This window comes from Trypanosoma melophagium (genome assembly GCF_022059095.1).
Source record: "Trypanosoma melophagium isolate St. Kilda chromosome Unknown ctg3segment0, whole genome shotgun sequence".
Taxonomy (NCBI): Eukaryota; Euglenozoa; class Kinetoplastea; order Trypanosomatida; family Trypanosomatidae; genus Trypanosoma; species Trypanosoma melophagium.
Genome location: NW_027125162.1, coordinates 678,207 through 690,434, shown reverse-complemented (window position 1 = coordinate 690,434; position 12,228 = coordinate 678,207). Strand labels below are relative to the sequence as shown.

The following is a 12,228-nucleotide window of genomic DNA, read 5'->3' as shown; positions in this document are numbered from 1 at the left end:
GAAAAACAAATAAGTGATAACTAAGTGAGACGCAAACAACCAGAGGGAGCGAAACCGAAAAAAAGAGGGTTTTGTGACTCTGTTTGTTTTCTTTTGTCTGCGAAAAAAAAAGTGACGGAGCGGCCAATTCCCCAATAACCTCATGCTATCCACAAAAAGAGAACAATAAAAATTTTGTATAACCATGTATATTATATATATAATATACACAGAAACGTATATAAGTGCATTCACTCCTTTCATTTACCTCACACATAAATACATAGGCACAGACATACCTCACAAAGAAAGAAAAGAGAAAAAACGATAGAGATAGATAGAGATAGGGGTACACACCCACTTCCCATGCTCACCGTGGTCAGACTCCGTTAGTTCTTTCGTTTTTTTTTCTATTCTTTCTGTGATTACTCGCTCCGAGTGCGACTGCATGATGATATACCTATTCACTTTACCCATTTTGTTATTTTTTTTTTTATCTTTGCTCTGACACTCTTTTTTTTTTTCTGCGTCCATCCCGTCCGTTCTTTGTTGAAGTACTTCTTTTTTAATGCTTTTGTCTTTTTTCTTTCTTTATTGTCAATTCATATATATTTTTTTTCGTTTCTCTTTTAATGCTTCCTCTTACCCGTTGATATGACACACGTACTGCTATCACGGAGTTACAGCATAAAAAGGTAGAAAAAAAAAGGCACAAAAAAAAAAGAAAAGAGAAAAAAAAGACGGACGATTTTTAACAAAGAATCAAATGGATCTCGCCATCACCTCTCTAGTTGTTGCCGTAGCCCAATAATGGATGGTAGTAGTTACGCCAGCAACAGTCGGAGCAACGGCGTCGTTGTCGTTAATGTTTCTTTTTTGTGCGTGTGTGCGAGTTTTTGTATTTCTGTTGTCGTTGTTTTTTTTCGTTTTTTTTTTTTCGTTTTTTTTTTCTCTTTTCATATTCATTTTTACTGTAACCATCTTCACCGTTCATCCTTCTCCCTCACACCCCTGGTGACGTTATTTTGTTCTTCTTCTTCTTCATCTTTTTCTTCGTATCGCGGTCCCCACACACTTCACGCCACTGCGTTGGAGGTTGAGTTCCGTCCCTCACCGTTGTGCGGGGTGTGGTTCAGCGGGCCGCGGAAGTCCACATGGCGCTCATGGCACTGTGAACGGAAGCGGCACTTTCCCTTCAGGTGCGACAGACACGCATCGTACGGGTACAACGCATAGGCGCAGGTGTCCTTGTAGTTGCAGTAGCCGTACACACGCACGCACGGATGCAGACGCTCCCCGCCGCTGCTGCTGCCACTCACACCACCCCCCGCCAATCCGCCGGCTTTACTGCCGCCCTCGCCCTTGTGGCTGTGGTGGCCGTTGCCGGCGCCTCTGCCCGGGGCGTTGATGGTGTTGTTGGTGTTGCTGTTCGTGCCGTGGCCGCTGCTGCCCAGCACATCGCTGCGCATGTCCGCCGGTCGTGTCTCCATCAGCTGCTCGAGGAATCGCTTGAAGGAGCGATTGGGGAAGAGCAACATGGTGAGCTCCTTGTGCGTCTGCTGGGACATGGGCACATTCTTAAGTGTCTGGCACTCGTTAAGGTACTTCGTGATCACCTCCCGCTCATACGTGAAGCCGTCGGAGGCAACAACAGGGTCTGTTACCGCAGCATAACGCTGCACCACGCGCTGCACATCCAGCAGTCGTCCCTCTGCTGCCTCAAGAGAGCGGTTCATGTAATCCCGCTCCTCAATAACAGCGTCGTAGTGCTGCCGCAGAGTCTCAATCACATTGGTGAGGTTTTTAATGTGCTGCACCACCCGTGATACTTGCTGTTCGTAGCCGTGCAGGCCGTGTTGTAACTCCGCAACGGCGTCGTGGGCACTGCGGTACGCTGCGGCGGGGCTCATTAGTGGCGTTGCGGTTGACTGCGCCACATCGGCCTCACCTGTAGTCGTGTTTGTGTTTGTGGCTGCCTTCGCGGCGGCAGATGCCCAATTGCCACGTGTGTTGCTCATCTAAGGTGTTTGCCTGCGGTATGTGTTATGTCAGAGTTGATTCGGGTGATGTTTTGTATATATTTTTTTCTTTTTGTTTGGTTTTTTTTCTTTGCCTTGTTTTGTTATGTTTTTTGTGTTTTTTTTTCTGTTGTTTTTTTCTTGTTCTATTCTTTTTTCCTTTTTTTTCTTTGTTTTTCAGTCTTTTTTGTTTCTTGATTTGGATGTTGATTTCTTTCTGCTCTGTTCCCTTTTCTCTATACCGTTTTGTTTCTTTCTTCTAACGTTTGGAAAAACACGCACCGACACAGATAGAGATAGGGAGAGAGGGGAAAAAAAAAAGTATCCTATCTTAGTTCTGTCTTTGAGCACAATAGCGCAGAGAGGAGTTGACCAAAAATGGAAAGGAAGAAGTCTGCTTCTACTGAGATTATTGCCTTTGTTTGTTTGTTTTTTCTTATCTACTCCAACTACCCGGAATAGTGATAATGGTAGCAGTGGCGGTAGTAGAATTAAACGTAGTAGTAAGAACAGCAAAGAGAGAAAGAGAAATAGAAAGGGATCAGAGAAGAAAAATGAGAACGGCAGAGTGAGAAAAACAACAAAGAAGAGTTCCATTAATGCTTTCGATCCAAGAGCAGAGTAACCCTTTTGGACAGTACCTCTTACAAGCTCACGCCAAGTGAGTAAACAGAAAAGATGTGAGTATATTCCCCAAGCCCCAAAAAACAAAAACAAGACGAAAGTATTTAAAAAATTAAAAAATAAAAATCAACTGTGACGATAAAAGAAAACAAAAAAAGGCAAAAACGCTATGTAAAGAATAAACGCAAAGAACAACTGTGAAGAAAAAACAAGTAAAAGTCATGACCACTCACAGAGTTGGAGACCCAGTGTGAAGACCAGAGGCAACAAGTGATAAAATAATAACAATAATAATAATAATAATAATAATAATAATAATAATACTAATAATAATAATAAATAACCAATAATCAAATCGGCTTCAAAGGAAAAAGTGAAAGGGCTGAAAGCACGTCGCAAGAAACCAGCCGTGAAGCAGAGGACTCCCCTTGTTGCTGTTGCGGTTCCCTCTTATTCTCCATGTTTACAGCAGCACTCGACTCCGCAAACACAACGTCCTCAAAAAAAGCCACACCGCCTGACTGCACAGGCGAGGATGAAGAAAGTGTGGAGGGGCACAGCATCATAGCCATGGCTTTCTTGCGAGTTTCCACGGACGCGAATTCCATTAAATTATCACAATGGGCAAACAAGGGATGAAGCAATGTGGATGCTGCAGCATACTTGCACGGGGCCAACAACGGGAGGTGCAGCGTTGGTAATGCGTAGTGATGAAGTGAACGATATCCCCCAACTAATGTTGCAACTGGGAGTACAACCGCCTCTAAGGACTCTATTGCACTATCATTATTCTCAATACCACTATCATCACCACAAGTACGGATTAGCCGCACCACAGGAAACCCATTGCTGCCCTTCTGTTGCTCAATATATTGTTGAGCTAGCAGATAATCTACCTTTGACCAAGATGGTTCATGACCCATTTTCTTCTGTTTTTCCCCTGATAAGGAAAGATTCTCAGATGACATCAACATCTCAAGAGTAACAAAACGAACAACTTGACACCGTGAACCACGCTTTAAGCACGGAGAAATATCCTGCAGTAATAAGACTTCAGTGCCTACGGTAAGACGGAGTGGTGCGCAGTGCACTACAGCCAACGCGAACAATCTCCTCTCTACAAATACTGGTTGTGCAGCTGATACAATCTCATCTAGCTCCTCAAACCGAAAATGAGCTACAAATCCCTCCACTTTCTTCTCATGTCTCTGTTGAGAAACTTCTGCACGCCTTTTATGATGAGATGTAGTGGTTAAACTATGCGTCCATAACGGAAATAAAGGTGCCTCCACCGCAGTTTTAACAAGGGCCTGCTGCAACGCTTCAGTCGCTGCTTGACGTGTGGTAAAGCTAGTATCGGCATCTGTGGTAGGACAAAAGCGTAGCCTTGTACCAAATAAACGACAACGCCGATCATTAGGATAGGAAACGTAATCAATATGAAACACATCTATATCCATCACTTTAAAGATTCCTGCACGTTGCGCTCTCGTAACGACATCAAGATAAAGAAGACGGCCCAATGGAACCACATCCGCAACCATAGGTGCACAGAAAAGAAGGGTATGCGTCCAGCAACCAAGTAATACAATAGGCTCAAAGTGGGGTTCATAACTTTGTTCAAGCAAATATTGCTGCTTCTGCTGCAAGAAACTTCCCTTCATGTAAAAAAGGATACTACTTGAAACTGTAGAACTATTTTCTAACGTATGTATTACACGAGACAATGTTTTATTAATAGCGTATGCCTTTTTCAGGGTATCATGGTCAGTGCATGCCCGTTGCCATGCTAAGCAACGACTTTCCAAAACAATAGGGTTCAATTTGGGAGAGGAGTGACGGTTATCTGACTGAAGCGCCGTAGAATCCTGAAATGTCAGAGAAAGAGACTTAGATCCACCTTCCAATATCTCAACTTCTAATGGAAACTCACGAAGAAGATCATGTCGTACACGCATTGTTGCAAATTTTGGATAGCGAAGAAATAGCTCTTCATACGGTGAAAAAGTTATCCCTTTTTGTTTAACTGGTAAACTAAGAAAAGCCTCATAGGCCTCACATAACTGTAAAATGACATCTTCTTCCTTTTCTTCTTCATTACCGTATTTGTGATCCTCAAGAATACTTTTGCTGTCATCACAACCCTTTTTGGCATCCCTCAACACCTCACCTGATGTATTAGTAATATGATATCTTGCATTACAAAGTGACTCAATAAAAGCTTTTTGCTCATCTCTATTCATACTTTCTTGAAAAATACTCAATACACGCTGCAATGCAGCAACAATGGGTTCCTCAAGAAAAAATACCGATTCTAATTTAGGAGAGAAAATTTTTATATTAGCACATTCAGTTTTAATGTGTGCAATCACATTCTCATCACACTTAGCGGGAGGATGAGACCACTGAGAAGGGGAGTACCCAACAAAAACTGCAGAAACCCCACCAAATAGAGAAGCTCCGGATCCAAGTACACGTAACGGTTCATCAGCATTGAGAAGGAGTTCCCTTTTTATCCGACTCTTCCCTTTAGTGTGATTATAACTACCATTAATAGCAGCATCTGCAACTTTATTGCGTGTCCACTGGTCTAGCAAACGAGCAATCGCACGCCTTGTAAGAAGGTGGGCATTACCAATAATAACAGTGGTGTTACTTTTATTATTATTTCCACTAATATCGGTTTTAGAAGCTGCGCTAGAAATTTCAGTTAATGTATTATTTGCTTCATCATTGTGCATTCCAACATGGAGTAATGATACACCACTTCCCAACTCCAGTGATCCCCTTTCACTCTGTTGTACTCGATACGCTAACAAATCTGTTACTGAGGTATAATCCACACAGTGTTCCAAAGGGCAGTAGAGAATTTCACTGTTAATACATCTTCGCAGAAGTGCGTCCACAACAATCTCTACCAGTGACGCTTCTGAATTATATAGGACGGATAAGTATGCCAGTCGAGAGTTTGGAATCAAAAATGAAGTAGAATTGAGTGTTGAATACCGGTCAATCATTCCATTATTAGTTCCTTTTGTATTCACTAACGCATGAGAAAAAGTTAAAGTTTTCGCAATATAATCATCCTTCATATTCATTGATAGTTTTTTTCGTTGTTGTAGTACAGCTGTACGCCACATTAAAGATTGTTTCAGAAATTTTTCCCCAAACGCGACCATTGACTTTGTATAATCGTCATCATAACCAGCGTTATCAGATTTTTTCATATTAATAGCATTCGTTCTTTTACCCATAGTAGACATAGGAAAGCAAACGAAGGTGTGTCTTTTGCCTAGTGTGGAATCGTAGAATCCCAGTGGTATTCGGCGAGAGTTATGACCACAACTTTCCTCGTGAAGTATATCCATCACCTTCTGCACCAGTACCGTCTTTTCCACCACCGGTGTAGTTTCTAAAAGTACCCCAAGCGACTGCTGCAGTGATGGACTCCACCGCGCTGATAAATTCCGCCTTCTTACATTCTCCTCCATCTGTGATTGTGTGTTCCCTGCGAGTTGCTGCAACTCCAACGCCAATTTCTGCAATCGACGCGGGTGCAGCAACACCACACGCCTGCCATGACGCAGTTGGGTGTCAATACCAAATCCCGCCGCCACAAGATGTGCCCAGTGGGGTGAGCGGAGGGAGACAAATTGCCTCGTGAAGGGGCAATAGATGGAGCCATAGTCAAGCCATGAGAGAAAGTCCCCACGCAAACGTGAATTTCGGGTTCGTGCCATTGTTGTTATGCGGCGACGGGAAAACAAGGATCCACCTACCATGAATAGTCGTGAAAATACGGAAGGTGATTCCACACGAGTTGTTGTTCCTGTAGTCGTTGTTGTCATTGTTGTTGATAATGAAGAAGAAGATGATGATGGTACAATTTCCTCGATTCCGTCTACGCCAAGTAACGCATCAAGCAGTGTCTTCTCCTCAACGTCATTAAATGGGTCACCACCATCCAGCAGAGGTGACATCTTCCTTTTTTTTTTATGTATACTCTTGATATACACCTCTTCAGAAAACAATTCTTCTATATTTATGCTATCAATAGAGATTCATCCAAAGGTAGAGCAAAGAGTAGATAACGAAAATATATATATATATATATATATATATATATATATATATACCGTTAAATAAATCCTCATACTAACATGGACACATCTGTACAGATCTGAAAATAAACAAAAAAACAAAAAAAGAAAAGTAAGAAAAACGCATGTTCCTACCATGCACTACAGAGAAACAATAGTTTCTCAATTGGTTACCACTTGTATGTCTCTTGCAATTTTTTTTTCCTTTAATTGGATATACAAAACGCATGGACCTCTTTTCTTTTTCTCGCTCGTACTTTCCAAACCTCCAGTCTGGATGGGCCAACTTTCGATACTTCTTCCTTGGAAGAAAACACACAATATACATTCTTTTGGGAGAATATATGTATATAATGGTGTATATTTACTGCCACTTTTCCTTTTCCTACTTTGTGTTCTTTTACCTTCTTTTTTCTTTCTTTCTTTCCTTCCTCCTCTTCTTTTTCTTTACCAGTTCAGTCCACCTCCTCCTCACTTTTAATCGGAGACGAGAGTGACTGTGTCACTTGTTGTTGTTGTTGTTGTTGTTGTTGTTGTTGCTGTTGTAACATCTGCATCATCATTCCCATAAGCATTTGTGCCTGATCATTAGGCGCAGTGGCGTTGGCGGCGAGTGGGGCGCCCGCCGGTGTTTGCGAAGCCACACTGTATCCGCCCGCTGATGGCTGTACGGCACTCGTGCGGAGTGATGAATGGACCACATCACTACTTCCCTGTTTGCCCTCCCGCCCTTCATACTGCGAGCGTACTCCATCGTAGTACAACTGCTGGAGTTGTTCGCGTTGGGCTTTACTTCTGGGATCGGCAGCGGCGGTTTTCTTCACAGGCCGCAGGAGTGAAGGGAGAACGGTATCGATACACTGTTGGAGATTTTTAATACGACCATCCTTTTCTGCCTTTTCTAGTTCAGGGAATTTTTCCAGGTCAAATTTATCTAAAAAAGTATGATATTCTTCAACCGGAGGAAAATCTTTCCAATTCATTTTGTATTTAGATGCCATTACTTCGTATGTTTTTTGTAAATTATCAAGTGCCTTGCGTTTTGCCTTTTCTTTACCGAATAGAATTGGTAGATCAGATCGCATTCCACCCACTATAAGAGCATGCACCAAAACTTCTTTTGCACGTTTTATAAGGCTAGCTACTTTCTTATCACGCGATTGCTGTGGTATAACTTCCATGATTTCATGTAACAAATCTGTCTTTTCTTCGGTAAAGAGCAAAGTAAAGGTACCCTCCTTATACGGCTGATCCCAAAAACTTCCAACATATACACGTGGAGGTTCTGTACAATTAATAAAATTCGATAAATTCCAAAAAAGACTCCCATAAACTCGCATAAGTTCTTGTGTATTGACACTATCAGCTTTATTAAGTACAATACGTACCTTTCCCTCCATCCCACGAAAAGCGTGTTTAAACATCATCTTTAGTTCAATACCAGCGTCAAGTTTTGAAGGATCAAAAAGCACAAATATGAGATCACTGCGTTCTGCAAACCAACGACTTACTTTAATATAATCAAACCTTCGTTCACGTATATCTTTTGCACTTTCTAAGACACCAGGTGTATCAATCAAAGTAACACGTTTTAAGAGTTCATGTGGAACCTGAAGACCCTGAAAGTTTTCAAGAAATGACTCTCCAAACTCTGTTAGTCCTTTAAAAGGAAGATTTTTTGTATTAGCGAGAACATGACCATTAATTGGACTTACCTCATCCCCATAGACTACAACGGTAAACTCAGCCGTTGTTGGTTGTGGACCTGTCCAGAGGTAATTATCTTGCAGTAGATGATTGATAAAAGTACTCTTCCCAGCAGACCAAGGACCAAAGAATGTAATAAAAGGTTTTTGATTAAGAATGGTTTCTTCAAACCAGCTTGGACGAAATAAATCGTACTTATACATGTCCTCAAGAGGTTTAACGTTCTTTAAGTAGATTTCATGTAATTTACCTACAAGTTCATCTAAACTACCGGGATCGGGTCCAACAGCCTCTGTGGCAGTCTTTACAGGTGAAGCTCTGGAGGAATCTGTAGACATGATTGAAATATACCCTTCTCGTTCCCCTTTCTCTCTCTTTTTGCTTTTTTTTTTTGTTCTTTCTTTCTTTTTATGTAAAAAGAAATATGGATAGAAAAGAGCACAGGTGTTAAAGTGAAAGAAGAAAACAGAAAAAAAAGGTGGGAATGCCAGAACAATGAAGAACGAAACACATACACATACATATAAACAAAAACACACACAACAACAACTATGCACAATATCCTAGTGCTTTTTTTTTCTTTTTTAGGACGAGTTTATTTTTGATTTTCTTTCTTCTTTCTTTCTTTCTCTTCTTCATTGCTATCATTTTGCTACCCTTTTTTTTTGTTTTAAGGATTATCTCTTTTTTTTTGAATTTTCTCTTCTGCTTTATAGAAAGAACAATCGCCAACCGCTCTATATGTGCCACATCTCTTTTTATTTTCCTCTATTTTACTCTCACTCACCAGTATGAGTGATAGTACATACACATTGGTTATTTTAAAACAAATTATATAAAACAAAAGAACAATACAAGAAAATAGATACAATCAACTCCAACAACACTATAGACTATATATATATATATATATATATATATATATACTTTCTTTTTAAAAAAATAAATAAGTAAATAGAAGGGGACTAATGGCAGAAAAAGAAACAAATAATATGCTTCTACATATGTGCTAACAATAAATGTGTAAAAATAGAAAAAAATCCTGTGTGTATTTGATAGAAAAACTTTAAATAAAACAACTGCAAAAATAACGAAAAAAACAAAAAAAAAAATAAAAGCACAAAAAAAGAAAGAAACACAAATAGCTACTGCCTTTTCACATATTGCACCTGAAAAGTATCTTTCATGATCAAAGCAAAAGAAAAAAAATGAAATAAAAAAGACGAGTAAATAAGTAAATAAATAAAAATTTGAATAAACAAGAAAACAGTAAAAATAAGATCTGTTACCGTTTTATTCTTTTTTTCTTCTCCCCGGTTTTCGTGCCTTATTTTACACACTGAGAACAGAGAAACAAACAAAAAAAGAGTGTTCCCATTTAACGAAATCGAGAAGATACCTAATTAAAAAAAAAAAAAAACACGTTGCAATCCCCAGAAAATACAACCTTAAACACGTGTTTGTCCTTTCTCTATTTCACTCTCTTACACGAACACACGCTCGCTCTCTATCTCTCTAAAAAGGCAATCCAAACAAAAGAAGGAGACAATATCCAAACGTACTAACACAAAAATTATCAAGCAAGAGCATGAAACTAGAAGACAAACAAAAAACGAAAAAAGGTGGGATGCAAAGATAAGCCCACACCCCACCTTCCCCAATAGCAGCATAGTTCACCATAATGTGCACCCTATCTTACACTATCAAGAAAGTTGGAATGATCATCGCGCTCTAATGCGTCAAGTAAAACCAGTGCCACAGTGTCTGTTACACCCAGCTGAATCATTTCTTTTTGCAAATTCAAGTACCTTTCACAGTGCTCTTCATCAAACCATCCATGATCTCCAGCATTGCAGAAAAGACAAGCGTGTCGGTAACGACATCTGAATGAAGGTCCTTTTAACGCGTAATCACATCCACGACCGTGTCCCGTTACGCGTCCACGTCCGTTGTGTTTAAGACATAATTCTCGATTTCCTCTTTTCATAACATAAAGATAGTATGACCCAAACAAAACATCTGAAGGTGGAATACCTTTCCCACACCAAGATTCAAATAACTCACGTACACATTCTGCATTTTTTCGCGCAAAACTAACGACGCGGAGATGGCGCAACAACTCTTTCCCTCTATATCGCTTTAATAGAGAAACCACATCATCACTCGTTTGTGGTGGCCACTCAGCTGCCTTTAACAATGCCCCAGGGTGTGATTTTTTTATCATAGCTTTCACATGGAGAGCTTGAGATGTACTACGGTGTAAATTGCTAAGTGTTGTAATATCCACAACAGGCATAAGGAGTATGTTCGGTGATAATTGATTTAACTGATTGTTACGATGACTACTATTACGTTTAACATTCGTTGGTCTATTACTGTTAATACCACGGTTACATACACCACCAACAGTAGAAGAGCTATTTTTTCCTCCATCAGAGAGAATAACACCACCCTCACACTCCTTTTTTAGAGGAAAAGAGGGAGGTGAGCATCCAACAGCAAGTGGTGCTTCACATCGCATAAGGTGTTCATGTATAATAGGCTCTTGTTCTTTGTGGTAATCAAGAACATCACTGGGACTCGCCGTCCTACTATCAAGTAAGGGTTGAATATCACAAAGAGGTCTTAAGCATGGTATTGTTAACTGTTCCATAGGGTAAGTTGAAGATTTAGGAAGTGTATAATGCACCGTTGATGGTACCTCATAAGTATGAGAACCATTACTATCGTGATTACTATTATTCTCACAGTTGCTATCGGTCAGCTGTGCCATTATAAGATCCACTATGTTTTTTTGTGAGCTTGACACAACAGTTTTGTTCTGAGGAACATCAACCGTTAGTTTATCACTTGGCTCACGTGTTAAGGAAACGAAAAGCGTCTGCACTGTTGTGCCAGCACGATTATCGAGAGGATTTTCAAACTCTCCCACAGGCGTTACGGGCAGTGGGCCGCCAATTCCCGCAGCAAGACCTCCAAGAGGACCCCACGCATCATATTCCTTATTATTATTATTATTATTATTATTATTATTATTATTATTATTATTATTATTATTATTATTATCATTATTATTATTATCATTATCAGGAGCCCATATATACTCTTTGCTAGATCCTCCTACCCATGTTGGATCATCGCTAAAGAGTGCTGAAAGGACAGTGGGTGGGGTAGCAGCGTCGAAGAAGCACAAATGCTGCTGCTCAGACTGACTGCTACAAGAAGATGAAGGCGCTAATGGCCTTGAAACAAGACAATCACTGTCTTCAACCAGTGAACTCTGATCTTCTATGAGAAATTCATTGTTTTGTTGGATGTTTTGATTGCAGGCTGGAACAAGATCAAGGCGAGTACTGCGAGGAGCGGGGAGCATGAAACCCTGCACACGTTGCGACTGAGTTTTTTTCAGGCCATTACAATCTTGTTGTACAATTTGATGTCTTTGTTGGTGTGGATGATTGTTTGTGCTACAGTCACCTTCAATAGAACGTAATCCATACCGTTTGGGAAGCATCGTTTTAGGCGATTGATGCTGAGTCGAATAGAGCGACTCTTTTCCTACTGAATATCTCATATACTCCTAATAATAATCCCCTAAACGTACTTGCACCCACCAACCTCTAAATTCACTTATGTATTCCTTGTTGATGGAATCTATTTCACTCTGTTTTACTTACTACTACTGGTTCGAATATGTTTTTATTTGTTTTCCCCTTTGTCTTTCGTACTTTCCTTTCTACAAAGAAAAAAAAAATTGTACTTCTACGTAGTTTGTTATTATTTTCCCCACTAATTTATTT

The 12,228-nt window shown here is 40.2% G+C and overlaps 4 protein-coding genes across 4 annotated transcripts; all 4 read right to left on the bottom strand.

Moving 5' to 3' along the window:
- Window positions 1-1,055: 1,055 nt before the first annotated feature.
- LSM04_002673 (U box domain) lies at window positions 1,056-1,997 on the bottom strand (the record flags this gene model as incomplete). The annotated part of the gene is made up of 1 exon (XM_067337239.1): window positions 1,056-1,997. One exon carries the CDS (start codon window positions 1,995-1,997, stop codon window positions 1,056-1,058), a length of 942 nt encoding a protein of 313 aa, XP_067189683.1.
- Window positions 1,998-2,971: 974 nt separating this feature from the next.
- On the bottom strand, window positions 2,972-6,601 carry LSM04_003471 (uncharacterized protein; the record flags this gene model as incomplete). Its single annotated transcript, XM_067337238.1, has 1 exon — window positions 2,972-6,601. The coding sequence occupies one exon, from the start codon at window positions 6,599-6,601 to the stop codon at window positions 2,972-2,974; it is 3,630 nt and encodes a 1,209-aa protein (XP_067189723.1).
- A 575-nt stretch (window positions 6,602-7,176) lies between these two features.
- LSM04_004830 (EH domain-containing protein) lies at window positions 7,177-8,766 on the bottom strand (the record flags this gene model as incomplete). The annotated part of the gene is made up of 1 exon (XM_067337237.1): window positions 7,177-8,766. The coding sequence occupies one exon, from the start codon at window positions 8,764-8,766 to the stop codon at window positions 7,177-7,179; it is 1,590 nt and encodes a 529-aa protein (XP_067189793.1).
- A 1,352-nt stretch (window positions 8,767-10,118) lies between these two features.
- On the bottom strand, window positions 10,119-12,002 carry LSM04_001574 (uncharacterized protein; the record flags this gene model as incomplete). Its single annotated transcript, XM_067337236.1, has 1 exon — window positions 10,119-12,002. One exon carries the CDS (start codon window positions 12,000-12,002, stop codon window positions 10,119-10,121), a length of 1,884 nt encoding a protein of 627 aa, XP_067189631.1.
- Between the last annotated feature and the right edge of the window lie 226 nt (window positions 12,003-12,228).